The sequence below is a fragment of the Ranitomeya variabilis genome, chromosome 2, assembly GCF_051348905.1.
Source record: "Ranitomeya variabilis isolate aRanVar5 chromosome 2, aRanVar5.hap1, whole genome shotgun sequence".
NCBI lineage: Eukaryota > Metazoa > Chordata > Amphibia > Anura > Dendrobatidae > Ranitomeya > Ranitomeya variabilis.
Window position 1 is genome coordinate 362,373,976 of NC_135233.1, and position 27,071 is coordinate 362,401,046.

The 27,071-nt window shown below is 46.6% G+C and overlaps 1 protein-coding gene across 2 annotated transcripts in view; it reads right to left on the reverse strand.

Moving 5' to 3' along the window:
* The window catches only part of BICRA (BRD4 interacting chromatin remodeling complex associated protein), a 71,814-nt gene that overhangs the window by 6,170 nt on the left and 38,573 nt on the right, over nt 1-27,071 (reverse strand). Inside the window, exons 3-12 of one of the 2 annotated variants that reach the window (XM_077285715.1) lie at nt 22,064-22,109; nt 21,123-21,165; nt 20,670-20,735; nt 17,504-19,405; nt 16,613-16,921; nt 13,153-13,845; nt 12,582-12,876; nt 11,635-11,744; nt 4,443-4,556; nt 475-536 (exon numbers count right to left, since the gene is read on the reverse strand). In XM_077285715.1, the coding sequence (XP_077141830.1) occupies nt 475-536; nt 4,443-4,556; nt 11,635-11,744; nt 12,582-12,876; nt 13,153-13,845; nt 16,613-16,921; nt 17,504-19,405; nt 20,670-20,735; nt 21,123-21,165; nt 22,064-22,104 (3,635 nt within the window). In that variant the 5' untranslated portion in view covers nt 22,105-22,109. The remainder of the gene's footprint in view (nt 1-474; nt 537-4,442; nt 4,557-11,634; nt 11,745-12,581; nt 12,877-13,152; nt 13,846-16,612; nt 16,922-17,503; nt 19,406-20,669; nt 20,736-21,122; nt 21,166-22,063; nt 22,110-27,071) is intronic. The other variant, XM_077285716.1, reaches the window with a different exon arrangement.

The window sequence follows — 27,071 nt, forward strand, 5'->3', positions numbered from 1 at the left end:
TCCAAACAACGAGTCAAAATAGAGTGGCGGTGAGCATGCTCAACCGCGGCTCTGATCATTCCCTATGGGTCTGCGCTCGGCTTTTTTGCCAAACCCTTAGAGAATAAATGGAGCGGTGGTCAGTTCTCTGACTGTAAAGGGGGTAAAAATTATGGAAAAAAAAATACAAAATCTTGCAATGTTCACACTGGCCACTAAGCTGAATACTGGACTCAGGCTTCCTGGTCATAGACAGCAATACACTGAACAGACAGTATGAGTCTAGTGTTAAGCCTAGTGGCCAGTGTGAGAATTGCAAGATTTCTGTGAACCCGACAGGCGAGTTATATTGCCCTATCACAGGGCGTGTATTATATGGGGATGAAAGATGCACTCCAAGGAACTAAACTCCTAGATAACACACCAAAACCTTCCAATCTCGGCCATTCAGACTGACAGACAGGTTCCTATATTTATACGTACACACATACTCACCAGGCTTCCTTGCTTGGCTGTAGTGTTTGAAGTTTCTTCAGGGCTCCAAATTTATTCTCAAACTAAAAATGGAAAGGGTATACTAATAAAATTTTAATGCATTTTTAATTTATAAAATTTGTATTAATCGTTTTCTAAAAATCTTCCATATATACTAATACTGATGCACCCCATTAACACCTTGATGACCCAGCCTATTTTGACCTTAATGACCTGGCCGTTTTCTGCAATTCTGACCAGTGTCCCTTTATGAGGTAATAACTCAGGAACGCTTCAACGGATCCTAGCGGTTCTGAGATTGTTTTTTCGTGACATATTGGGCTTCATGTTAGTGGTAAATTTAGGTCAAAAATTTTTGAGTTTATATGTGAAAAAAATGAAAATTTGGATAAAATTTTGAAAATTTCGCAATTTTCAAATTTTTATTCTGTTAAACGAGAGAGTTATGTGACACAAAATAGTTAATAAATAACATTACTCACATGTCTACTTTACATCAGCACAATATTGGAAACAAAATTTTTTTTTGCTAGGAAGTTATAAGGGTTAAAATTTGACCAGCTTTTTCTCATTTTAACAACGAAATTTACAAAACCATTTTTTTAGGGACCACCTCACATATGAAGTCAGTTTGAGGGGTCTATATGGCTGAAAATACCCAAAAGTGACACCATTCTAAAAACTGCACCCCTCAAGGTGCCCAAAACCACATTCAAAAAGTTTATTAACCCTTCAGGTGCTTCACAGCAGCAGAAGCAACATGGAAGGAAAAAATGAACATTTAACTTTTTAGTCACAAAAATGATCTTTTAGCAACAATTTTTTTTATTTTTCCAAGGGTAAAAAGAGAAACTGGACCCCAAAAGTTATTGTACAATTTGTCCTGAGTACACCGATACCCCATATGTGGGGGGGAAAACCACTGTTTAGGCGCACAGCAGGGCTCGGAAGGGAAGGAGCGCCATTTGACTTTTTCAATGAAAAATTGGCTCCAATCTTTAGCGGACACCATGTCGCGTTTGGAGAGCCCCTGTGTGCCTAAACATTCGAGCTCCCCCACAAGTGACCCCATTTTGGAAACTAGATCCCCCAAGGAGCTTATCTAGATGCATAGTGAACACTTTGAACCCCCAGGTGCTTCACAAATTGATCTGTAAAAATGAAAAAGTACTTATTTTTTTTTCACAAAAAAAATTATTTTATCCTCAATTTTTTCATTTTCACATGGGCAACAGGATAAAATGGATCCTAAAATGTGTTGGGCAATTTCTCCTGAGTACACTGATACCTCATGTGGTCACAAACCAATGTTTGTGCGCACGGCAAGGCTCTGAAGGGAAGGAGCGCCATTTGACTTTTGAATGAAAAATTAGATCCAATCGTTAGCGGACACCATGTCGCGTTTGGAGAGCCCCTGTGTGCCTAAACATTGGAGCTCCCCAACATGTGACCCCATTTTGGAAACTAGACCCCCCCAAGGAACTTATCTAGAAGCATAGTGCGCACTTTGAACCCCCAGGGGCTACACAAATTGATCTGTAAAAATGAAAAAGTACTTTTTTTTTTTTTTTCACTAAAAATTTCTTTTAGCCTCAATTTGTTCATTTCCACATGGGCAACAGGATAAAATGGATCCTAAATTTTATTGGGCAAGTCCTCCTGAGTACACCGATACCTCACATGTGGGGGTAAACCACTGTTTGGGCACACGGCAGGGCTTGGAAGGGAAGGAGCGCCATTTGACTTTTTGAATGAAAAATTAGCTCCAATCGTTAGCGGACACCATGTCGCGTTTGGAGAGCCCCTGTGTGCCTAAACATTGGAGCTCCCCCACATGTGACCCCATTTTGGAAACTAGACCTCCCATGGAACTAATCTAGATGTGCGGAGACCACAGAAGTTTATAATGCAGAGCTGTGAAAAAAAAAATCATTTTTCTTTCCTCAAAAATGATGTTTCAGCAAGCAATTTTTTATTTTCACAAGGGTAACAGGAGAAATTGGACCCCAATAATTGTTGCCCAGTTTGTCCTGAGTATGCTGTTACCCCATATGTGGGGGTAAACCACTGTTTGGGCGCACGTCGGGGCTCGGAAGGGAGGGAGCAACATTTGACTTTTTGAACGCAAGATTGGCTGGAATCAATGGTGGCGCCATGTTGCGTTTGCAGACCCCTGATGTGCCTAAAAAGTGGAAACCCCTCAATTCTAACTCCAACACTAACCCCAACACACCCCTAACCCTAATCCCAACTCTAGCCATAAACGTTATCACAACCCTAACCCCAACACACCCCTAACCCTAATCCCAACCCTAACCCTAACCCCAACATACCCCTAACCATAACCCTAACCACAACCCTATCCCCAACACACCCCTAACCCTAACCCTAACCACAAGCCTAATCTTAACCCTATTTCCAACCCTAACTCTAATTCCAACCCTAACCCTAAGGCTATGTGCCCACGTTGCGGATTCGTGTGAGATTTTTCCGCACCATTTTTGAAAAATCCGAAGGTAAAAGGCACTGCGTTTTACCTGCGGATTTCCATTGTTTTTTGTGCGGATTTCACCTGCGGTTTTACACCTGTGGATTCCTATTGAAGAAGAGGTGTAAAACGCTGCGGAATCCGCACAAAGAATTGACATGCTGCGGAAAATACAACACAGCGTTTCCACGCGGTATTTTCCGCACCATGGGCACAGCGGATTTGGTTTTTCATAGGTTTACATGGTACTGTAAACCTGATGGAAAACTGCTACAAATCCGCAGCGGCCAAGCCGCTGCGGATCCGCAGCCAAATCCGCACCGTGTGCACATAGCCTAATTCTAACCCTAACTCTAGTTCTAACCCTAATTCTAACCCTAGCCCTAACCCTAATTCTAACGCTAGCCCTAACCCTAGTGGAGAAAAAAATATATATTTTCTTTATTTTATTATTGTCCCTACCTATGGGGGTGATAAAGGGGGGGTTCATTTACTATTTTTTTTTTATTTTGATCACTGTGATAAAACTTATCACAGTGATCAAAATGTACCTGAAACGAATCTGCCGGCCGATTCGGCGGGCGCACTGCGCATGTGCCCGCCATTTTGGAAGATGGCAGCGCCCATGGAGAAGACGGATGGACACCGGGAGGCTCGGTAAGTATGAGGGGGTGGGATCAGAGCCCGGGGTGTTTGTGTGTGTGTGGGGATCGGAGCATGGGGGGTGGTGGATCGGAGCGCACGGGGGGAGCGGACAGGAGGACGGAGGGGAGTACGGGAGAGAACGGAGGACTGGGGAAAAGATCGGTGGCGGTGGGCACATCAGGGTTTCCAGCCATGGCCGATGATATTGCAGCATCGGCCATGGCTGGATTGTAATATTTCACCACTTTCACAGGTGAAATATTACAAATTGCTCTGACTGGCTGTTTCACTTTCAACAGCCAATCAGAGCGATCGTAGCTACGGGGGGGGGGGCGAAGTCACCCCCCCTGGGCTGAAGTACCACTCCCCTGTCTCTGTAGGTCGGGTGAAATTGGAGTTAACCCTTTCACCCGACGTGCAGGGACGCGATCATTCTGTGACACAGCATATGCGTCACAGGTCGGATTGGCACCAACTTTCATGACGCATACGCTGTGTCACAGGTTGGGAAGGGGATAACATGCGCACTAGGAGAAAGACACTGCAAGTGACAGACTGAAAACACAACATGCTGGTTATGTGCAGCCTCCACTAGAGGGAGAAGAAGAGCGAGCTGCATACAGCTGTCCACTGATCTGGATAAGACTGTGTGCAGTACGCTCCCTCTAGTGGACGCTGCAGGTAAGTACAGGCCTATATTATACATCATGCCTAGGTCGTGCATTCAGAGCCCTGAGACAGAAATAAACAGGCACAACCACCATTATGTAATGCTCAGCATGGAGTCTCCATCTATTCGGAGCCGGAGATTCTCTTTACGCACAGCGGGCATTACCTGGGTCTGGGCAGTGGGCACAATTTGCTGGATTCCCTTGCCAACCACTTGGATCTGCAGGGAGCTCTTGCCTAGACTGATACTGGGCACAGAGCTGATCACACCAGTTTTACCCTTGAGGGGAAAAATGAAAAGATAATGGTTACAGAAATTCTGAAACGTCTCCCAATTAGATGAAGCACAAGTCCCTGCACTTTATACAGACACTGAGGATACACATCCCTATACTGTATACAGACACTGCGGATACACGTCCCTGCGCTATATATGGAGGCTGCGGATACACATCCCTGCACTGTATACAGAGGCTGCGGATAAACGTCCCTGCACTGTATACAGACACTGCGGATACACGTCCCTGCGCTGTATACGGAGGCTGCGGATACACGTCCCAACACTGTATACAGACACTGCGGATACACGTCCCTGCACTGTATACGGAGGCTGCGGATACACGTCCCTGCGCTGTATACGGAGGCTGCGGATACACGTCCCAACACTATATACAGACACTGCGGATACACGTCCCTGCATTGTATACGGACACTGCGGATACACGTCCCTACACTGTATACGGAGGCTGCGGATACACGTCCCTACACTGTATACGGAGGCTGTGGATACACGTCCCTACACTGTATACGGAGGCTGTGAATACACGTCCCTACACTGTATACGGAGGCTGTGGATACACATCCCTATACTGTATACAGACACTGCGGATACACGTCCCTGCGCTATATATGGAGGCTGCGGATACACGTCCCTGCACTGTATACAGAGGCTGCGGATAAACGTCCCTGCACTGTATACAGACACTGCGGATACACGTCCCTGCGCTGTATACGGAGGCTGCGGATACACGTCCCAACACTATATACAGACACTGCGGATACACGTCCCTGCACTGTATACGGAGGCTGCGGATACAGGTCCCTACACTGTATACGGAGGCTGCGGATACAGGTCCCTACACTGTATACGGAGGCTGTGGATACACATCCCTATACTGTATACAGACACTGCGGATACACGTCCCTGCGCTATATATGGAGGCTGCGGATACACGTCCCTGCACTGTATACAGAGGCTGCGGATAAACGTCCCTGCACTGTATACAGACACTGCGGATACACGTCCCTGCGCTGTATACGGAGGCTGCGGATACACGTCCCAACACTATATACAGACACTGCGGATACACGTCCCTGCACTGTATACGGAGGCTGCGGATACACGTCCCTGCGCTGTATACGGAGGCTGCGGATACACGTCCCAACACTATATACAGACACTGCGGATACACGTCCCAACACTATATACAGACACTGCGGATACACGTCCCTGCACTGTATACGGAGGCTGCGGATACACGTCCCTACACTGTATACGGACACTGCGGATACACGTCTCTGTGCTGTATACGGACACTGAGGATACACGTCCCTGCACTGTATACGGAGGCTGAGGATTCACGTCCCTGCACTGTATACAGAGGCTACGGATACACATCCCTACGCTGTATACAGACACTGAGGATACACGTCCCTGCACTGTATACGGAGGCTGAGGATTCACGTCCCTGCACTGTATACAGAGGCTGCGGATACACGTCCCTACACTGTATACAGACACTGCGGATACACGTCTGCGCTGTACACTGTGTTCCAAATTATTATGCAAATAATATTTCCTTCTATTTTCTCTAAATTACCTATCTGAATTGCAGTCATTGTTATTTTCCAGTCATCTACTATTCTAGTATAATTGCAATGTTTTGGAACAAACTGCCTATGAAAACAGTATCTTTTTTAAAAAAAATAAACACTCAAAATGCATGTTCCAAATTATTATGCACAGCAGAGATTTCAACCTTTTTTTTCTTTTTATTTTGAACAAAAAATGGTCAATTGTGAAGTTATAAGCATTATCAGCTTATTACAAAATGAAATCAAACAGTTTTCAAGTGAAAACTTTATTCTAGGTGATGTTACATTTGCACATAGGACCCCTTGTTCGAAAGAAGCTTCTGAACTCTCTCGTCCATTGAATTTGTCAGTTTTTGGATGGTTTCTGCTTCAATTGTTTTGCATGTGGACAGAATACCCTCCCAGAGCTGTTGCTTAGATGTGAACTGCCTCCCGCCATCATAGACACTCCTTTTGATGATGCTCCAGAGGTTCTCAATGGGGTTGAGGTCAGGGGAAGATGGTGGCCACACCATAAGTTTGTCCTCTTTTATGCCCATAGCAGCCAGAGATGCAGATGTGTTTTTTGCAGCATGAGACGGTGCATTATCATGCATGAAAATGATCTTGCTGCGGAAAGCACGGTTCTTCCTCTTGAACCATGGCAGGAAGTGTTGTTTTAGAAACTCCACATAGATTATGGAATTCATCTTTACCCCTTCAGGGATCATAAAGGGGCTGACAATCTCTCTCCCCATGATTCCAGCCCAAAACATTACTCCACCTCCTCTTTGGCGCCTTAGCCGTGTTTTCATGGGGTGTCCATCAACCAGCCGTCCTCCACTCGATCCATCTGGACCATCGAGCGTTGCACGGCACTCATCGATGAACAAAACAGTTTGGAAGTCAGTCTTCATGTATCGTTTGGCCCACTGGTGCCATTTCTGCTTGTGTGCAGTGGATAGAGGTGATCGACAGGATGGCTTACGCACAGCTGCAAACCTCTGAAGGACCCTGCATCTTGTTGTTCTGGGGACGTTGGAGGCGCCAGCAGCTTCAAAAACTTGTCTGCTGCTATGACAAGGCATTTTTGCAGCTGCTCTTTTAACCTTACGCAATTGCCTGTTGGAAAGAGTCCTCAATTTTTCCTTATCAGCACGCACGCGTGTGTGCTGGGAATCAGCTACATACTTCTTGATTGTGCGATGATCACGATGAAGTGTCTTGGCAATGTTGATTGTAGTCATGCCTTGACCTAAATACTCCACAATTTGTTGCTTCTCAGCAGCCGACACATCCTTTTTCTTTCCCATTTTGGCAAAAAATGTAGGCTGCTTAATAATGTGGAACAGCCTTCTTAAGTAGTCTTGCCTTTATTTGGACACACCTGCGAAACTAATTTGCACAGGTATCTGCAATTGCTTTCAGTGATATAAAGAGCCCTGACTCACATCACCATCAAGGAGTTTAAATGACAAACAAAAAAATTCTAACCTTATCACTCCTAAACTCTTTGTGAATAATAATTTGTAACACAGTGTATAAGGAGGCTGAGGAAACACGTCCCTGCGCTGTATACAGACACTGCGGATACATGTCCCTGTGCTGTATACGGAGGCTGTGGATACACGTCCCTGCACTGTATACGGAGGCTGCGGATACACGTCCCTGCATTGTATACGGAGGCTGCAGATACACGTCCCTACACTGTATATGGAGGCTGCGGATACACGTCCCTACACTGTATATGGAGGCTGCGGATACACGTCCACTACACTGTATACAGAGGCTGCGGATACACATCCCTGCACTGTATACGGAGGCTGTGGATACACGTCCCTACACTGTATACGGAGGCTGCGGATACACATCCCTACACTGTATACGGACACTGTGGATACACGTCCCTACACTGTACACTATGTTCCAAATTATGCAAATGATATTTTTCTCAGATTTTCCTAAATGGTCGGTGCAAATGACAGCCAGTCTAATAAAAGTCATCACCCGTTAGAGTATACATCGAATTTTATTGATGAAATCTCCCAATGATAACAGTATGATCTCCAAAATGAATAAAAACTCACAATGCACTGTTCCAAATTATTAGGCACAGTAGAATTTCTAAACATTTGATATGTTTTAAAGAACTGAAAATGCTCATTATAGAATTTGCAGCATTAGGAGGTCACATTCACTGAGCAAAAAGCTATTTAACCCCAAAACATCCTAACAGGCCAAGTTACATGTTAACATAGGGACCCTTCTGTGATATCACCTTCACAATTCTTGCATCCATTGAACTTGTGAGTTTTTAGAGAGTTTCTGCTTGTATTTCTTCCCTCTCTGAGCTGCTGTTTTGATGTGAACTGCCTCCCACCCTCATAGATCTTTTGCTTGATGATACTCCAAAGGTTCTCTATAGGGTTGAGGTCAGGGGAAGATGGTGGCCACACCATGAGTTTATCTCCTTTTATGCCCATAGCAGCCAATGACTCAGAGGTATTCTTTGCAGCATGAGATGGTGCATTGTCAGCATGAAGATGATTTTGCTCCTAAAGGCACGTTTCTGCTTTTTATACCATGGAAGAAAGTTGTCAGTCAGAAATTCTATATACTTTGCAGAGGTCATTTTCACACCTTCAGGAACCTTAAAGGGCCCTACCAGCTGTTTCCCCATGATTCCGGCCCAAGACAAGACTCCACCTCCTTGCTCACCTCGCAGCCTTGTTGTGATATGGTGGCCATCCACCAACAATGCACTACTCCATCCATCTGGACCATCCAGAGTTGCTCGACCCTCATCAGTAAACAAGACTGTTTGAAAATTAGTCTTCATGTATGTCTGGGCCCACTGCAACCGTTTCTGCTTGTGAACACTGTTTAGAGGTGGCCGAATAGTAGGTTTATGCACCACAGCAAGCCTTTGAAGGATCCTACACCTTGAGGTTCGAGTTACTCCAGAGGCACCAGCAGCTTCAAATAACTGTTTGCTGCTTTGTAATGGTATTTTGGCAGATGCTCTCTTAATCCAATGAATTTGTCTGGCAGAAACCTTCCTCATTATGCCTTTATCTGCATGAACTCTGTCTGTGCTCTGTTTCAGTCTCAAATCTCTTCAGAGTATAATGATCACTCTTAAGTTTTTGTGAAATATCTAATGTTTTCATCCCTTGACCAAGGCATTGCACTATTTGATGCTTTTCGGCAGCAGAGAGATCCTTTTTCTTTCCCATGTTAGGCTACTTTCACATTAGCGTCGTGCACTGCACGTCGCAATGCGACGTTGCAGCGCACCGACGCATACTGTGCAAGCGCCGCACAACGGGAGCAGCGGATGCTGTTTTTCAACACATCCGCTGCCCCATTGTGAGGTGCGGGGAGGCGGGGGCGGAGTTCGGGCAGCGCATGCGCGGTCGGAAAAGACGGGAACGACGCACCAAAAAACGTTACAAGCAACGTTTTTTGGTGGCGACGTCAGACGCAACCGTCGCACGACGGTTGCGACGTGTGGCAATGCGTCGCACTGTGTCGCTAATGCAAGTCAATGGAGAAAAAACGCATCCTGCAAGCACTTTAGCAGGATATATTTTTTCTCCAAAACGACGCATAGCGACGTGCAGTGCACGACGCTAGTGTGAAAGTAGCCTTACTTGAAAACTGTGGCCTGCTTAATAACGTGGAACATCATTTTTAAGTAGTTTCCCTTTAATTAGAATCAACTGGAAAACTAATTATCACATCTGTTTAAGATTGATTTCAGTGATCAATTGAGCCCTGAGACACAATACCATCCATGAGTTTATTTGAAAAACAAAACAATCAAATCTTTATGACACTTAAATCCAATTTGCAAAATAATTTGGAACACACTGTATACGGACACTGCGGATACACGTCCCTGCACTGTATACGGAGGCTGCGGATACACGTCCCTACACTGTATACAGACACTGCGGATACACGTCCCTGCATTGTATACGGACACTGCGGATACACGTCCCTACACTGTATACGGAGGCTGCGGATACACGTCCCTACACTGTATACGGAGGCTGTGGATACACGTCCCTACACTGTATACGGAGGCTGTGAATACACGTCCCTACACTGTATACGGAGGCTGCGGATACAGGTCCCTACACTGTATACGGAGGCTGTGGATACACGTCCCTACACTGTATACGGAGGCTGTGGATACACGTCCCTACACTGTACAAGGAAGCTGCGGATACACGTCCCTGCACTGTATACGGAGGCTGTGGATACACGTCCCTACACTGTATACAGACACTGCGGATACACGTCCCTACACTGTATACGGAAGCTGCGGATACACATCCCTACACTGTATACAGACACTGAGGATACACGTCCCTGCACTGTATAAGGAAGCTGCGGATACACGTCCCTGCACTGTATACGGAGGCTGCGGATACATGTCCCTGCACTGTATACGGAGGCTGCGGATACATGTCCCTGCACTGTATACGGAGGCTGCGGATACACGTCCCTGCACTGTATACGGAGGCTGCGGATACACATCCCTACACTGTATACAGACACTGCGGATACACGTCCCTACACTGTATACGGAAGCTGCGGATACACGTCCCTACACTGTATATAGACACTGAGGATACACGTCCCTGCACTGTATAAGGAAGCTGCGGATACACGTCCCTGCACTGTATACGGGAGCTGCGGATACACATCTCTACCCTGTATACGGAGGTTGCGGATACATGTCCCTACACTGTATATGGAGGCTGCGGATACACGTCCCTACACTGTATATGGAGGCTGCGGATACACGTCCCTACACTGTATATGGAGGCTGCGGATACACGTCCCTACACTGTATATGGAGGCTGCGGATACACGTCCCTACACTGTATATGGAGGCTGCGGATACACGTCCCTACACTGTATACAGAGGCTGCGGATACACATCCCTGCACTGTATATGGACGCTGCGGATACACGTCCCTACACTGTATACAGAGGCTGCGGATACACGTCCCTGCACTGTATACGGAGGCTGCGGATACACATCCCTGCACTGTATATGGACGCTGCAGATACACGTCCCTGCACTGTATACAGACGTATACGCCATCCCACCACAAGGTGTACCCCAATCCAGACGGTCCTTGTACTGAGCTGTACAAAGAGGTACAGACTGGACGTTATACACAGGTGTCCCTGCTGAAGACCCCAATATTATAGTTATTGCTACAAAGAGAACTTCAGTGTTATAGTATCATTTCCCTGCAGTGACTGTGCACTCTCCAGAAGCTTTATTCTTTGATTAAACTGTTCCAAAACCGGGCCGACCTGTGCATAAGAGGGGTTATGACACCACAGAAACAAAAACCTCTTTTTGTTTTAGTTATTATCTCTTTTCAGCCACCAGGCGGCAGCAGCGAGCTGACTAATCCGCTAATGAGACAATAAATCAGATTCTATCACATTCTCATTATTCGATCCCCCAAACTTCTTACCGGCGTCTGCACAGGACCTGCACCCACAGGTTTCCCTTGCCCCCCAGGGGTTTTCACACCTGCGCTGGGGTAAACATTGGAGTCTTGGACTCCAGGAGGAGCTGCTGCGCCTGTAAGACATGGAGTCCGGGAGAGACTGATATTAGCAAGATCCTAAAATGCAACATATCATACTTAATTTCTATAGTTGGTTCAAATTGATTTGCAGGACCCCGTAATTACTGAGAACTACCAAATAGACACCGTTTAGGGTATAGAGCCAAAACACCCCAACAGGACGCTACAAAACACAGCTGGAAACTTCTGACAACCAGAAGTGGCGGGGGGGACACCGATCCGAGGAGCGCGCGGGGGGCGACACCGAGCCGAGGAGCGCGCGGGGGGGGGGTGTGTGTGTGACACCGAGCCGAGGAGCGCGGGGGGGGGGGGGGCTGGGGGGGGACGACGACACACACACACACACCGAGCCGAGGAGCGCGGGGGGGGGGGGGGGGGACGGGACACACACACGCCAAGCCGAGGAGCAGGGGGGGGGGGGGGGGACACCGAGCCGAGGAGCGCGGGGGGGGGGGGGGGGGGGACGACACACACACCGAGCCGAGGAGCGCGGGGGGGGGGGGGGCGGGGGTGTTTGGGGACACAGAGCAGAGGAGAGCACAGAGCTGAGGAGCGCGGGGGGGCACGGAGGTGAGGAGAGCGGGGGGCACCGGGCGCAGGGGGACACGGATCCGGTCAGCTTTAGAGCAGTGCTTGCAAGCTCTATAACAAACGTTGTGTAAGCGCTGCGCTCCTTGCCTAGGAGATCGGCCACCTCTGATAGACTTGATCTATAGGATCAATCCCTCTGTATGTAAATTGTAAGAGTTCTCTATTTATACAAATACTTTGCAATTTTAGACGAATAGCCTTTCCACTTTGGGCACACAGTCTGTTATACAAGTTCTCACCGGACGTCTTCATTAGCACGGAGGCCGCCTGCTGCTGCATTAGTGTTGATAGCTGAGCCGCCTGGGGGACGCTCGCACCTTGCACCTTGGTCATGTCGCTGTGCACCACTTGGGTGGGCTGGACCAATACCTGACCCGGGGAGTGGCAGTGTAGAGGAGCCTGAGCCGGCACCGGCTGCCCCTGACTACTGAGCAGCACTGACGACGTCTGACCAGTAAACTGCGTGCCGATGGCTGCCGCTGCCTGGACTCCTCCTGGCTGCTGCTGCTGCGGCAACATTAAGCTCTGCTGCATCTGCACGACAAGAAAGGTGCGATTAATTCTTGAATGGCAATATGTTGTGTTGTTCCTCTGTCGCTCTTCCTGGAAAGGTTTTAATGGCGGCTACCACTGCCCTTCTCATAGTCATCAGTGCTGGCAGCGGAGGTGTAAATGGATGCCCCCTCTGAGCAAGGCCTTCCCCTCGGCTGTCACTTTCTCCATCATTTCCAGGAGGAATAACAGAGGACGGGTAAGAAGTGTTAATACAGAAGTTGTATGTTATAGACCTGCCATCACCGCTTGCCTCACCTGTTGGTATCGCTCCAACAGCTGCTTTTGCTGGGGCAGAGCATTGGACAACGTCAAAGCCTGGAACTGGCCGGGGGTCATCTGGAAGGTACGCGGCAGTTCAGGGGCCAGATGGAGGGGCTGCCCAGGGGTCTGACCCTTAATAGGGGCCTGGGTCTGGAACTGCACAGGAAACGTATGTGTCTGGGACTCCGACGTGGGTGGCGTGGCCTGTAGGGCGACCGGGACCCCTGCCCGAAGCTCCGGCTGCGCACTGCCCAGCTGCACCTGGAGCTGAACATGCTGCTGCGGGGACGACAGGGTCTGCGGGATGTCGCTGGCCATCGGCTGGTGAGGCGGAAAAGACGTCTGTACCTGAGGCTGAGAGGGAGGACGCAGAGGGTGCTGGGAAGAACCGTGAGGAGAAGAGGAGATTTGGTTCTGGATGACAAACAGGTTTTGCATCTGAGGAGTACAAGAGCGGGAGAGGGGCTCCGAGGGAGGACGGGGAACACTCTGAGGCTGGGATGGAGGCCTGGAGTGCGGGCGTGATGGAGGCCGGGATAACGGCTGCGGCTGGGATGGAGGGCGCGACTGGTGGGGGGACTGCATTTGTGAGTGGTGGGCAGCGGAGGCCTGCAGCTGAGGGCTGGGAGGGTGAGGTAGTGTATGGGAAGGCGATGCTCCCGGGAGCTTCTGTTGTCCGACTGGAATCTAGAGAAGAAAAAGAAGAAGGTTAGACAGCGATGCCTTTTCATGCACTCACTCCCAAAATATCTGAAGAAAATCAAATAGGATCAGTCGATTCTCAGAACATCCATTGTTCCAACTGGTCTCCCCCACCCCAGCCTCAACTGGCTGATAACAGGGAAAAACAGATTGTATCGTACATGGATACGGACACCTTCGGAGGCTTTTCTTCTTAATCAACTGAGTGTATTTTTGGAAAAAGGTAATTTTTTTATAATCGGGTAAAATTAATAATTTTGTACCGTTTGCCTTCTACAGCCTCTGTGAATCACTGTACATAGCAGACTGCAGAACGAGTCAAACTGGAAAATCAGTTTCCTTTTCTAAAAAACCAAACAAACAGGAGATTTACTCACCTACCCCGAGTCCAATACCGAGCTCCGCCGCTGCTCCCCAGTGTGTGTTATTGTCTGTAGCAGTGACAGCGCTGCAGCCAATCAAAGCTCTTATCATCAACTTGGGTAGAATCGCTGCGCTCAGTTATTGGTTGTGCGCAGCGCTGAAGACAATAACAGACAGCAGGAGCAGTGGTGGAGGATTGATGTTAGACCCAGGGAGGGTTAATAAGGGACAAGATTTATTTTAAGTAGACAGCAGCCGGGGGACAGTGATACATAGAGGCTGTAGAAGACAAATGCTCCATCATTTTAATGAAACCATATAGCAAATTTTTTTTGTGCAAAAATACGCACACTTAAATAGCAAAAAAACAAAACAAAAACTATACCCTTGAAAGTGTCCATATTCTCGGAAGAATACGGACACTGTGGGGACCTTTTTAATTTAGTTTAAAATGGATGTATTTTCTGCTAAAGTCATTTTTGTAATTTAATTTCTTTACAAAGTTTGACTTTTACGGGCTCTTTTACGTCAATTGCAGAAATGAGTTATCCGAGCATCGGTCAGTGAGCTCCTCTGTGCGGATTTCTCAACTTTCATGAAAAAGAGAAAGGAGCGACAATAAGAAGCTCACTGAGTGATGGTTAGTTAACTCTTGTGCAATAAAGAGGCTAAAGAAGGCAAAAGATGCAAGATTCTAAATAAAACTCAATTGCAAAAAATGATTTTTAGCCCACAATACACGCCATTAAATAAAAACAAATGCCCCTGAAGGTGTCCATAAACTTTAAATGGTTGATAACAGTGGGCAATAGCATGTAAGCACTTGTAAGGCTACAGCATGTCTGTATAGAGGGATGGGTGACTTATCGCGCCCCACAAAACATTACAATCCCCCCACACAGCAGATCGGGACACACAAGACACAGGAAGAGTCAGCGACTGACAAGAACAGGGAGGCAGAGTGTGCGAGCGAGGAGAGGCGAGAAGAGGGGAATCAACCGGAGAACAGCAGCAGCGTTTAGAGGGGAAGGAATTAGTAACGGTAAAAAAATCATGTGCAAGCAGGAGCCACCTAAGAGGAGGAAGAAAGACCCCAAATGCCAGCCGCAGCACCAGGGGTAGGGGTCCGGCCGCTCTACATGTGCCGCTCATTGCAATGATTGCTGACTCTCCATGGCCAGGAACAGGGACTTGGGAAACTGGGCTTATGGTCTCCTGGCTTCAGAACAACCCCTGTCCTCAGGAGCAGATCATATGTATTTTTATAAAACACACAGCACTGGACCCTGGGCAGGGTGAGGAAGGCACACCGAGTATCTGCCGCTGCAGACAATCAGTGAACTCCGCAGCGGTGACCGCTGAGTTCACCGATTAGACCCAGGGAGGGGAAGTAAACCACAGATTTATTTTGTAAAAGCCCCATTCACGTTTGTTTAAGTACGAGAAAATCGTACCAATTACTCCGATCAGCGTTCGATCAGCGTTCGATCTTTCACGGACCCATTGACTTGCATTACCGATTTTGAGCCGACCCTTGGATCAAACTCAGACACGTCTCTGATATTCGCAGCGGACTACTAGGTCAGAGGGTAAAATCGGACAAGTGAATAGTCCCATAGAATATCATGGATACAAGTGCTATTCATGAAAAAAATGGATATTACTCGTTTGCAAAAAAAATCACACATCTGAATGAGGCCTAAATCTGGGATTTACTCCCCCCTCCCCGGGTCCAGCGATGCAACCAATGGGTGAGCTCTGCAAAGATTCCGGATTGGCTTCAGCACTGATAACATTATATCAGCACTGCAGATAATAACAGACCCTGGTTGCTCATCGTGGGACCTGGGGAGGGTGAGTAAAGGATTTTTTTTTATTTTAACAAACTGCGCCTGAGGATAGGGTTTTTTATTTATTTTTTTATAAACCTGGAAATGCCTTTAAAACGTGCAAATGATTTAACAGACATGCTTTTACGGAGGATGTTACTCAGTAATGCTCACTGAGAAAAAAAAAAGCAAATGAGGTCTTCCCCAGAAGGAAGAAAACATCCCTCTAGCGCCACCTATGGGCCATACCATTAAAAGGTGTGAAATATGAATAGTGAGAGAAAAAAAAAAGGAACGTGTGAGAATGTCATAAGGACGTCTCCATATTGAAAGTCCCTTTAACAGCGGCCATTGGTAAGTTTGGGGGCAATCAGCAATCATTGTGCAACTCCATGATGCCCAATATCCACAGTCTGGACTACATTATTGGCTGCGGACGTAAAGTGAAGTAAAAGGAAATTTGCCACCCACAGATTACGGGAAAGAAAATTAGAAGGGGGGAGAAGCCAGAAAAAAAAGGGATTAAGGTGAAAGCAGACTGAATTTGGGGAAGTGGCTACCTGGCAGGACATAGCCTGCTGAGACTGGCTGGTGGGGAAATGAGGTAAGTGTCCCTTGGATTCCGGTGTGGTGGCATGGTTCTGGGCCAAGTCACGGTTGGGTTGGGCTGCGGAGCCGGCGCTGCTGCTCACTATGACGGAGGCGGGCACGCTACTGCTGCTGGAGGTGCTGCTGCTCATAGTGCTGCCAGAGGCGGCTATGCTGTACACAGGCATAGAGAGCTGGGGGGCGGCAGAGGCTTGCACCAGGCTGCTTTCCTGCTGTGGTTTCAACGTCACTTCATAATATTGCTGCTGTTGCTGTTCCTTCTGCAATGGCCAACATTGGCAACCGTCACTCACACAGAACGTCATTGTCATCACTTTTTTTTTTTTTTTACCATAACTGGAGGCAGTAACATAGACCTCAGGACTGGCTATCACCAGTTATCATATTTAACCATTCTCGACATGTAATGCACCATTTGGCCACTAGGGGCACCACTGAGCAGAGCTAAATTCGACTATATACCTCCCCCAATCCATAGAATTTAGGCCAGGATATGCTCTACGTGTCAAGTTTGGGCCCTTGGATATGTCACAGAGCAGTTTTGGGGGTCATATCCAAGAGTCCCAAAAGTGAGCCAATACTTAAAAGGACATAATAAGGCTTTAACGAAAAAGCACAAATAAAAGAAGAAGAAACAACGTATTAATAGTAAAAGCGGCATTAGAGCATGCACGGCCCAACAAATGAGCAATAAGATGCTGGGAGACCCTGTAATCCATCCTAGCACTCACGGCACAGGCCTTCCCGCTCAGTATAGAGCTCAATACCGCCCCCTAAAGAGTCAGTGCCCATGCCAGACATGTAGCTATTACTTGCTAGCCTGTATATTGTTGGGTGCTCACCTGCTGGAGGAACATCTGCATGGAGTCGGCGCTGATGATATTTCCCGACGCGGCTTGGCTTAGGATTATTTTGTCAGGGCTGGGCTCGAGATTGGGACTGGGCATTGCCTGCTGCTGGGGCGGAGGTGCTAACGACTGCGGCTGTACATTCAGTTGGAGCTGGGTTTGTCCTTGCGATGGCTGCTGTGTCGTGTGGACGGTCAATATGGAAGTCTGCTCGTTGCTGGGCAGGAGGTTGGCGCCTTGTGGCACAATGCCCGGGCTCTGGCTGCTTCCCGTCGAGGCCTGTTGAATGCTCACTGCTTGACCAAGGCTCTCGGGGGTGTTGAACATGGCCACCTGATTGGGCAAAGTCACTCCTTGGATAACCGTTTGCCCGGCTTGGTTAAGCGACGTGGTTACTGCAGGTTGACTTTGGGTGCTCAGACTACTGGCGAGGGAGACTGGCATCTGGAACAACGTAGGCTGGCCAACTTGTCCCGTCTGGAGCTGGATGGGTGCAGACAGAATGTGAGCTGTGCCGTGCGCGTTCTGAGACGTGAGGACCTGCCCCAAGTTCAGCTGGCTAGCAAGGTTCTGGTTGGTAAGTAGGGCCTGATTGAGAATTTGGCCTCCTGGACCTTGGCTGGCAATGATGTGGGCTTGTCCACCGGGGTGGGAAGCAGCTAAGATCTGGCCACCCATGTTGGCCTGCAGTGCAGAGAGCTGCTGGACGGCTGAAGCTCCCGGCAAGAGGAACTGGTTCTGACCCTGCAGCATAGCCTGGGCATGCTGAGCCGGGATGACTATACTGCTGCCTTGGTTTAGAAGCTGGACACTCATGGGTTTGCCCAGTGTCTGCTGCTGCGGAGGAGGCTGCTTAAACACATTGGCAGGAAGGCCCTGGGCAAAGCTGGAGAGGACAACGTTTTGACCAGGTTTTCCAGCCATGAATGTCAGATTTTGCGGACCTTTCTGCTGCTGCTGCAGCGACGAGTCACCTTGGATGGTGAGGGTTGCATTGTTGGGAGTGAATGGTTTGGGTGAGATTTGGAACAGCTTTTGCTGGAGCACACCAGCCGGTTTGGGTTGTATTGGAGTTGGAGTCCGCTGTATTATAACCGGGCTGTTCAGACTGGAAGTAACGGTGAGGGACTGCGTGCACTGCGCTGCCGACACACCGCCGAACATGGAATTACCATTCAGTGTGGTGGCCACGGTGGGAATTTTGTTTTGTAGGACCAACCCAGCGTTCTGCGGAGACACCCCACTTGATGTTAATGTGACCTGCTGCTGCTCTTGGGTGGCACCTGCCAGGTAACTACCCACTGGCAGATTGGCCACCTGCGTTGGCTTGGCAATGATTTGTTGTCCAGGCTGGTTAATGGCCATGACTTGTTGTCCCACCACTTGTATTTGCCCAATCCCCAATGCTCCCCCAGGACTGCCATTGGGCAGCCCCGGGAGATTGGAGATGGGCTGAATTGTAACATTACCGAGGCCGACTTGTTGGATAAAAGGTTGTACGCTGATTGCCTTGTTGACCACATCTGCCCCCACAGACTGCTGAACAAGCGCTTGGTGGGTCAACACTGCCGGCTGCTGAAGTCCAATGAGGTCTGCACCACCAGAAAATATCTGAGGGGTCCCATCCGGAGCAGTGGGGACCACTGGTTGCAGAGTGGGGAGCTGGAAAGGGCCCAAATCCAGTTCTGCCTCGGCTTCAAGAGTCTGTTCTGTAATATTAGCCTCCTGTAAACTCTGCTGGAGGATGTCGCATGGCTGGTCAGAATTGGCGAGGCTGGCGCCAGCCCCCGATGGAGACCCGAGGATGTCATCTGGCAAAAAGTCCAAATCTACACCACCAGTTGGGGGGTTTGGTTCTGTGGTTAAATGGTTCCCGGAAGTTTCCTGAACATGAAGCTGAAAAGCATAAAAATGTATTAGAACAAGTCATCAGTAACAATAACTGCACAGGACAAATGGAACTTTTAACTCCTAAATCGTTAACGGTCTTTTGGTTCTCCGCCTGCAGCAACATCATCAGGGGGGGTTTACAGTTCAAGAATCCAAGAATGAGGTGTAACTATAATAGCAGATTCCAGTTTTACAGAGGTGATCAGAGGAAGCCCCGATCCCGGATTTTAATCAAAAGGTTATGACTACGACATAATCAAAAATATTATTAAAACCTGAAGCTCATTAAACAAATCACCTCCAACAATACCTTCAGTAGCATCGGAAAATTAGCTTACAACTAGATTTTTACAAAAAATTATAATCTGAAGAATAAATTAGTTAAAAAACCTTCAAAAATATGTGAAACACGTGGCTCCGCAGCTTCAACCTAACCCTGCGTTTCGCCTATAGGCTTCTTCTTGGGGCAATATAGAGAGGCAAACCCCAAGAAGAAGCCAACAGTTGAAACACAGGGTCGGATTTGTTTTGATTGTTACAAAAGGGAAACTTGTGACAGTACTGTTGCCGGTGATCGCTTATAGAACTACTGGCCTCAACAGGACTAACACAAAAATCATTGTATGAATACTGATACTGGGAATATGATGGAGAGGGAGGATTCCATATCATCTATATGTACACCCAAATTGTGCCAAAAAATAAACCTCTCCTGCAATGGAAAAAAGCTCATGTATAGCTACGCCAATTAAAAATTTCAAAAATTATAGCTGCTAAAATGTGGAGAGGCAAAAACGGAAATATTTAGGTTCCCCATTAAAGGGGGATTTACGAGCTCAAGAGAAATTTCTGCAGTCGCTAGAAACAGAGGGCAATTTTCACCATGTGCACACTGCCCACTGTTATGATTCAGCAATCTGCTGTCATATAGTGTGACTGCGGAATTCTCTCTATAGCATGGAAAACCATCTTAAGGCCTTTTTGGGTCTATTCATTAAGAGGTTAAAAATTGCAAAACAACTACATGCAGGGTGCAGCCTGGAATTAGGGTGCAAAGGCTTGTCCATGGCAGGAATAAAAGGGTCTTCTGTTTCTCCAGAAACAGTGCAATATTGCATTTAATAAAGACCATGAACAAGAGTGGCGCTGTTTAGGGAGGGAGAGAAATAAAACCCAACATCAGATCTTCTACTCCTGGACACATGGTCCAAACCAGTGACAATGACGACAAGACGAGGAAAAAAAAAAAAAGAAAAGTGAAACCCCTTACCCCAGTGCCCACGAAGAAGGCACTTGCTGCATCTCCCGTGTTATCCAGCAGATCGTCTCCATCAATCTATTGGAAGTAAAAGGAGGAAAAAATAATTGTAAAATACAGGCCGGTCATAAGCACTTCTCACTATAGGAAATGTAAGAAACTCAGCTGTGGCAGTATAAATCCCAGAATACATCTATATACAAGTTTTGCTTTTTGGGTGATCAGCTTCGGGCCAATCACTTTTGCAAGAGGGGTCCCACGATTGGCTGAGCACACAGAGGCCAGCTGCTTGGACTTCAGATCGATTGGGTGAAACCTAACCGCAAGTGTTCAGTTTCCCAACACTGCTCCCGCAGGGAAAATGAAGTATTACACAACTGAAAATATCAATGTGAGAGGTTTCTGTTGTACAGAAGTAAATTTACTTGCGTTACAATCTCAATCTACCCCCGTGTGCACACTCACCTTATCTGATCCATGTAGAAAGTCATTCAGAGCTTGGGGGTCACTGTGAAGAGTAAAAACCACAGATAAATATCAGTAGGTGCTGAGACATGACCAGACTTGATCTCAGCGCAGGTTTCCAGAAAGAAGTCAGTTTCCCAATCAATGACTGAAATATGCCCTCAGCATGACCACGTTCACATCTATGGTCACGAAAGTTCCCAGGAAAAGTCACCCATCTCCTTTTTGTGTATATAGTGAACTATTAAAAACTGCTTTTTAATGGGGTCATCTTATTTCAGAAAGTTATAACCTATCCACGGTGACTCCCCCCACTTATCCCCAGGACGGGGCTCCGAATTGCCCTGTTCAATGGAATGGGGCATTTTCAGAGCTCCATTCTTCGAGTTGGGAGTAAAATGGCCATAGTGCCAAGAGCATATTTGCTGCCCCACCAGAAAAGCTACGACTATTTTTAACCTTTATTTTATTTTTATAAGAGTTTTCAGAATGGGTTAAAAAACCAAAAAAATATTAAAGAATATATATTAAAATCTTTCTTGGTAGGACATGATCAAAACAAAACAGGTGTTCATCCTCGGGATGGAAGCACCAATTTTTTTTTTCACTGACAGAAAACGGATATATTAAGATAAAAAAAATTATATATATATATATATATATATATATATATATATATATATATATATATATATATATATGTTCTAATAATAAATATAAAGAAACAGAAATTATAATAATAGCATACAAGAGACCACCATGATCTCCATAGACTGTCGGAGGGGCTAAGCGCACTTATAGAGACAACTCTAGAAATCAAGAAAGCTAAATTTTTACACGATCCACCCAAATTTAACTGAAAACCTCCCAAACACAAGTCACATTTATACAAATCAACACCGAGGTCTTCTCCAACCGGTGGTCCATCAATAACTACTCACCAAATTACATCTAGCAAACATCGGCCATCTTCATCGTCCATGTCAACTGCAAAAAACAAAAATAAGAAAACCACATAAGAACAAACAACAGATTTTGCTGTGAAGAGATACATCACGTAGAGGATTTAATTGACGTTTTCCCATAGGTTTTATTACAGGACAGGAAAATTGCTGAAAACAACACCAATCCTACAACTTATCCTACTGATTCGAGGACCCCATAGGGTATTTCTATGTTCTCTCATTGCTACTTTTTTGGGTTTAATGCAACAAAATTTTCATTTATCAAGATCCCAAAAAGGGTATTCTGATTTTGGGCATTTATGGTACATTCAAGATAGGCCATAAACGTCTAAGAGAGCCGAGTCCCATCTCTGAGACCTTCACCGCCATCTTGAAGACAGGCTCCAGTCTCTCATCCCTATGCCCTGTGAAAGCCCATTTCTCTAAAAACTCAATAGATCAGCTACTTTCAGGAGCTCCTGTGGACGTGAAAGTAGAGGTGATGAAGTGGGATCCCTTTGAAAAGGTTGTGTCCCCCTCCCCCCCCCAAAAAAAAAAATATGCATCACCTATCAACAGAATATGTAATCAATGTACAACACTGTCTCTGTGAATGGTGGGCACAGGTAGGGGCACGTCACACAATCACTGCCTCTGTGAATGGTGGGCACAGCTAGGGATACCTCACAAACCCTGTCTCTGTGAATGGGGGGCACAGCTAGGGACACATCACAATCACTGTCTCTGTGAATGGTGGGCACAGTTAGGGACACATCATAATCACTGTCTCTGTAAATGGGGGGCACAGCTAGGGGCACGTCCCAATCACGGTCTCTGTGAATGGTGGGCACAGTTAGGGATATATCACATAATCACTGTCTGTGAATGGTGGGCACAGCTAGGGACACATCACACAATCACTGTCTGTGAATGGTGGGCACAGCTAGGGGCACGTCACAATCACTGTCTCTGTGAATGGTGGGCACAGCTAGGGACACATCACACAATCATTGTCTCTGTGAATGGTGGGCACAGCTAGGGACACATCACGCAATCATTGTCTCTGTGAATGGTGGGCACAGCTAGGGACACCTCACAATCAAGGTCTGTAAATGGAGGGCACAACTAGGGACACATCACATAATCACTGTCTCGGTGAATGGTGGGCACAGTTAGGGGCACATCACAATCATCACCGTTATGAATAACGGGCACCTAGGGGCAAACATCACCATTCACACAGAAGATACAAACTGTTAAGTGAACGTCATCCCGCCGATAAGACGACTCTGGTGAAATGCCAGCTGTCCTCACACATCACATAAGGCCCATGTTATTACAGATTCATATTCACTCCTGGCCAAAGCATGCCGGCTGTGACATCAGCAGACACAGGCCAATTAATGGCTGGGAGCCGCAAGGTGAGGGGTGACTTTGTACAGGGAGATGAGAGATTTGGCTGGTAGCCATGGCTGGACAGTAGCCAAAGAGGTTTCGATTACAAGCCCGGAAGACAGCGTTATATGCTGTGCAATGTGCACTACAGCTGTACTCCAGCATGGCGAACAAAGGAGAGCCCCACAGGAGGCGGCCGGCACAATGCTCTGCATTATACACCGTGCATGCAGAGCGCTGCACTCTGGGAGCAGTCAGCGTGATCTCGGCTCTGGGGGTCTGTAGAGGACATGGTGCAGAGCGGAGCATCATGTGCTGCACAGCACAGCTCTGAACACCCCGCGTCCGTCCTCAGCGGCCTTATAGTCTAATATTTGTGTCGATCAATATAGCAATAAGACAGTGTCATCTACCTTTTCTAATATGTAATGGCTGAAAAATAAGTAGGTGCAAAACAAAAAGGTCATATGCAGTGCACCCCGGCGGGCGTAAGGGTGGACTTACACTGCCCAGTGGGTGCCATTAAATGCCCACCGATCGTCTACATAAAGGCCAATTAGAGTCAGGTAGACCGCACTTCCCATGCACACAGATAAATCAGAATTGAGAGACCTCAGTGGTTGATACCTTTTAATGACTAACTGAAAAGATGGTAGCAAATTGCAAGCTTTCGGGACTACTCAGGTCACTATCAGGCATAGACTAATACAAAATCTGAAGAATCACATATTTATGCACAACACAGCACAGAAATAAAGTCATAGATAAGACAGGTGACGTGAAGCAGAACTACCATTATAGGAGAGGGGGATAAACAGTTGTGTCCGTAAATATTGGAACAGTTTATAGATAAGGATTGTGAATGTTTTATTGTCCTCTGATTGGGGTCTGGTTCTGTTATGATGCCCCCACAAGGTCTCAGGAGCAAATTCCTTAATTGATGTAAAAAGACATAAATCCATGCAACATATTCACTCCTGCACTCAGTGTCAAAGGTTGTCATGAGTTTATACTCCAAGACTCTTCTGTCTGAGATTTGAAATTACCCTTTAATACAAGTAATCTCATGTCCATGGTGCTGTGATCAGGGATACAAAAATGTTTCGCCACAGGTAGATCCATTCTTTTTTTTTTTCTTATTGTGCGGCGATGAGAATTCATCCTTGTTCTCAGTTTTTGCCCTGTCTCCCCTACATACAGACCCCCCAGTTGGACATTTAGTACAAATAATTAGGTACACCACATTCGATGTGATGCAGCTGAAAGTACCTGGGATCTTGTAGTCTTGATGTGAATTGGGGATCTTTATCTTGTCAGTGGTCATTATAAATGGACAGGTTTTACATTTTCTCTGGTTGCAGGGAAAGTTTCACACTCGTTATCTATTAACTGCTCCAATATTTATGGACACAACTGTTTATGATTCTCCCATAATGGTAGTTCTGCTTCACGTCACCTATCTTATCTATGACATTATTTCTTTGCAGTGCTGTACATAAATATGTGATTCTTCAGATTTTGTATTAGTCTATGCCTCGTTAAGAGACCTGAGTAGTCTTGAAAGCTGGAATTTGTTACCATCTTTTCAGTTAGCCATTAAAAAGGTATCAACCACTGAGGACTCTCAATTCTAAATATTTTTCTACCTACTGGCTAACACGGTACAAAGATATATATCTTTCCTGTACCACAGATAGATCAGTAATAGATCCTTTTGTGTGCTTAGACCATAATTGTTCTCGGCAGCATATGTGCTGCCGAGAACGTTTTTTTTCTTTTTTTAAGCAAGCTTAAAAAGGTCACTTAACCTAAATCGGCCATTACGATATGATCACCTACAGTCCCCATTAAAGTTTCAATTAAACTGTAACATAAGAATACCCTATACCGGGGGAGACTACTGTGTATAGAAAAAATACAGGACGTCACCCGTGTCAAGGCAGACACCTATGTACTGTACATCGGAGACCTCGTACTACCTCGATTACACAATCCTTGTGTATTGCACAATACAGGACGCCCAGCAGCGGACAGAGGCAGCCTGTATACCGCAGCAGCAGCACCACCACCACCATAGAGGCCCATGGCAGGCAGATAGTTACACAGTCAGAGTCAACTCTCGGAAACAAACACAAAACACAACCCACCCCCTCCTCCTCTTTGTAGAACCCAGACACAGATTCCTTCCCCTCACACGGCAGCGGCCATGCAAGCTGCAAACTATCAAGGAAAGGGTGTGGGGAGGGGAGGTAAATCCCAGAGCTTTTGGGAAAGGAGGAACCATAGGGCCATCACCGGCCTAACACAAAGTCAAAGACCAGCAGAGGATGCCCAGTCTCTACCACTGGGACCAGATTATTGAACTTGTGGGGAGGTGGCACTGGCCTGGGAAGAAGGGGGCTGGGTGCTAATTAACAGCTAAAAGGAATGAATGGGGCGCTTATCTATTTCCAGCCCAGCCAGAACTTGCACCCACGCACTAGAGACCGAAACCTAGAATATTAATTCCTGGCAGAGACGTCACGTAGGGGAACCACTGCCAAGTCCCTGAGTAAGCAGTCCGCCGCCTTTACCAATAATCACCAGAGTGTGGCCTTTTTGGCCTCCGTACTGCCACCATGTGAGGCCTTTTGGCCTCCGTACTGCCACCATGTGAGGCCTTTTGGCCTCCGTACTGCCACCATGTGAGGCCTTTTGGCCTCCGTACTGCCACCATGTGAGGCCTCCGTACTGCCACCATGTGAGGCCTCCGTACTGCCATCATGTGAGGCCTTTTGGCCTCCGTACTGCCATCATGTGAGGCCTTTTGGCCTCCGTACTGCCATCATGTCTCTGCACACTGCGTTTTGCTATACGTACGATTTCTGATTTTGTTTTTTTTTTACTACACAATTTGTCCTTATCGTGAATGGCTGCTACAAAATTTTCACATGAACATCTTCGCCTGACACTAGCCAGAAATGCAACTTTGCAAGCAAATTTTTCACTATTAGGCTACGTTCACACTTGGATTTTTTTCAGCATTTTTTTTTTCTACAGTAAAACCTACTCTCTTGGCAGGAAAGAAGCTGCAGAAAAAAAAGCATGTTCTGCTTGTTTTTTCTTGAGCTTTTTTTTTCCCCCGCTACAATTCTTGTGCATGCTGATAAAGTTTAGTGCAATAAAAAAAAAAAATCTCATTCTATTTAATTAGGTTTAGGCACAAAAAAATGCTGGAAAAAAAGTGACAATGGCGTTTTTTGGTGCGGATTTTCAGCGTTTTTTTTTTTAACCACCTATTACTTTCAATGGGTGAAAAACGCTGAAAGACGTAACGTGCTTTATTGTGCGAAAACCATGCAAAGCACAAAATACTTAATGATTAAAGAAACAAAGGTGTGTGCATGAGATTTCTGAAATCTCAGACTTCACTGGTATTGTAAAACACAGCTTAAAAAAAAGCACTGAAAATACGCCATGTGTGAACATAGCCTAATAGTGCATATAAAGTAATTTCGTTTTATTATTTATATATAGATGGATATAAATAAAAGAGAGTTTTGTGTATACAGCACCAACAAAGACTTGTGTGTTTCCATGGTCACAGACTACAAATAAACTCAGTGTGTAG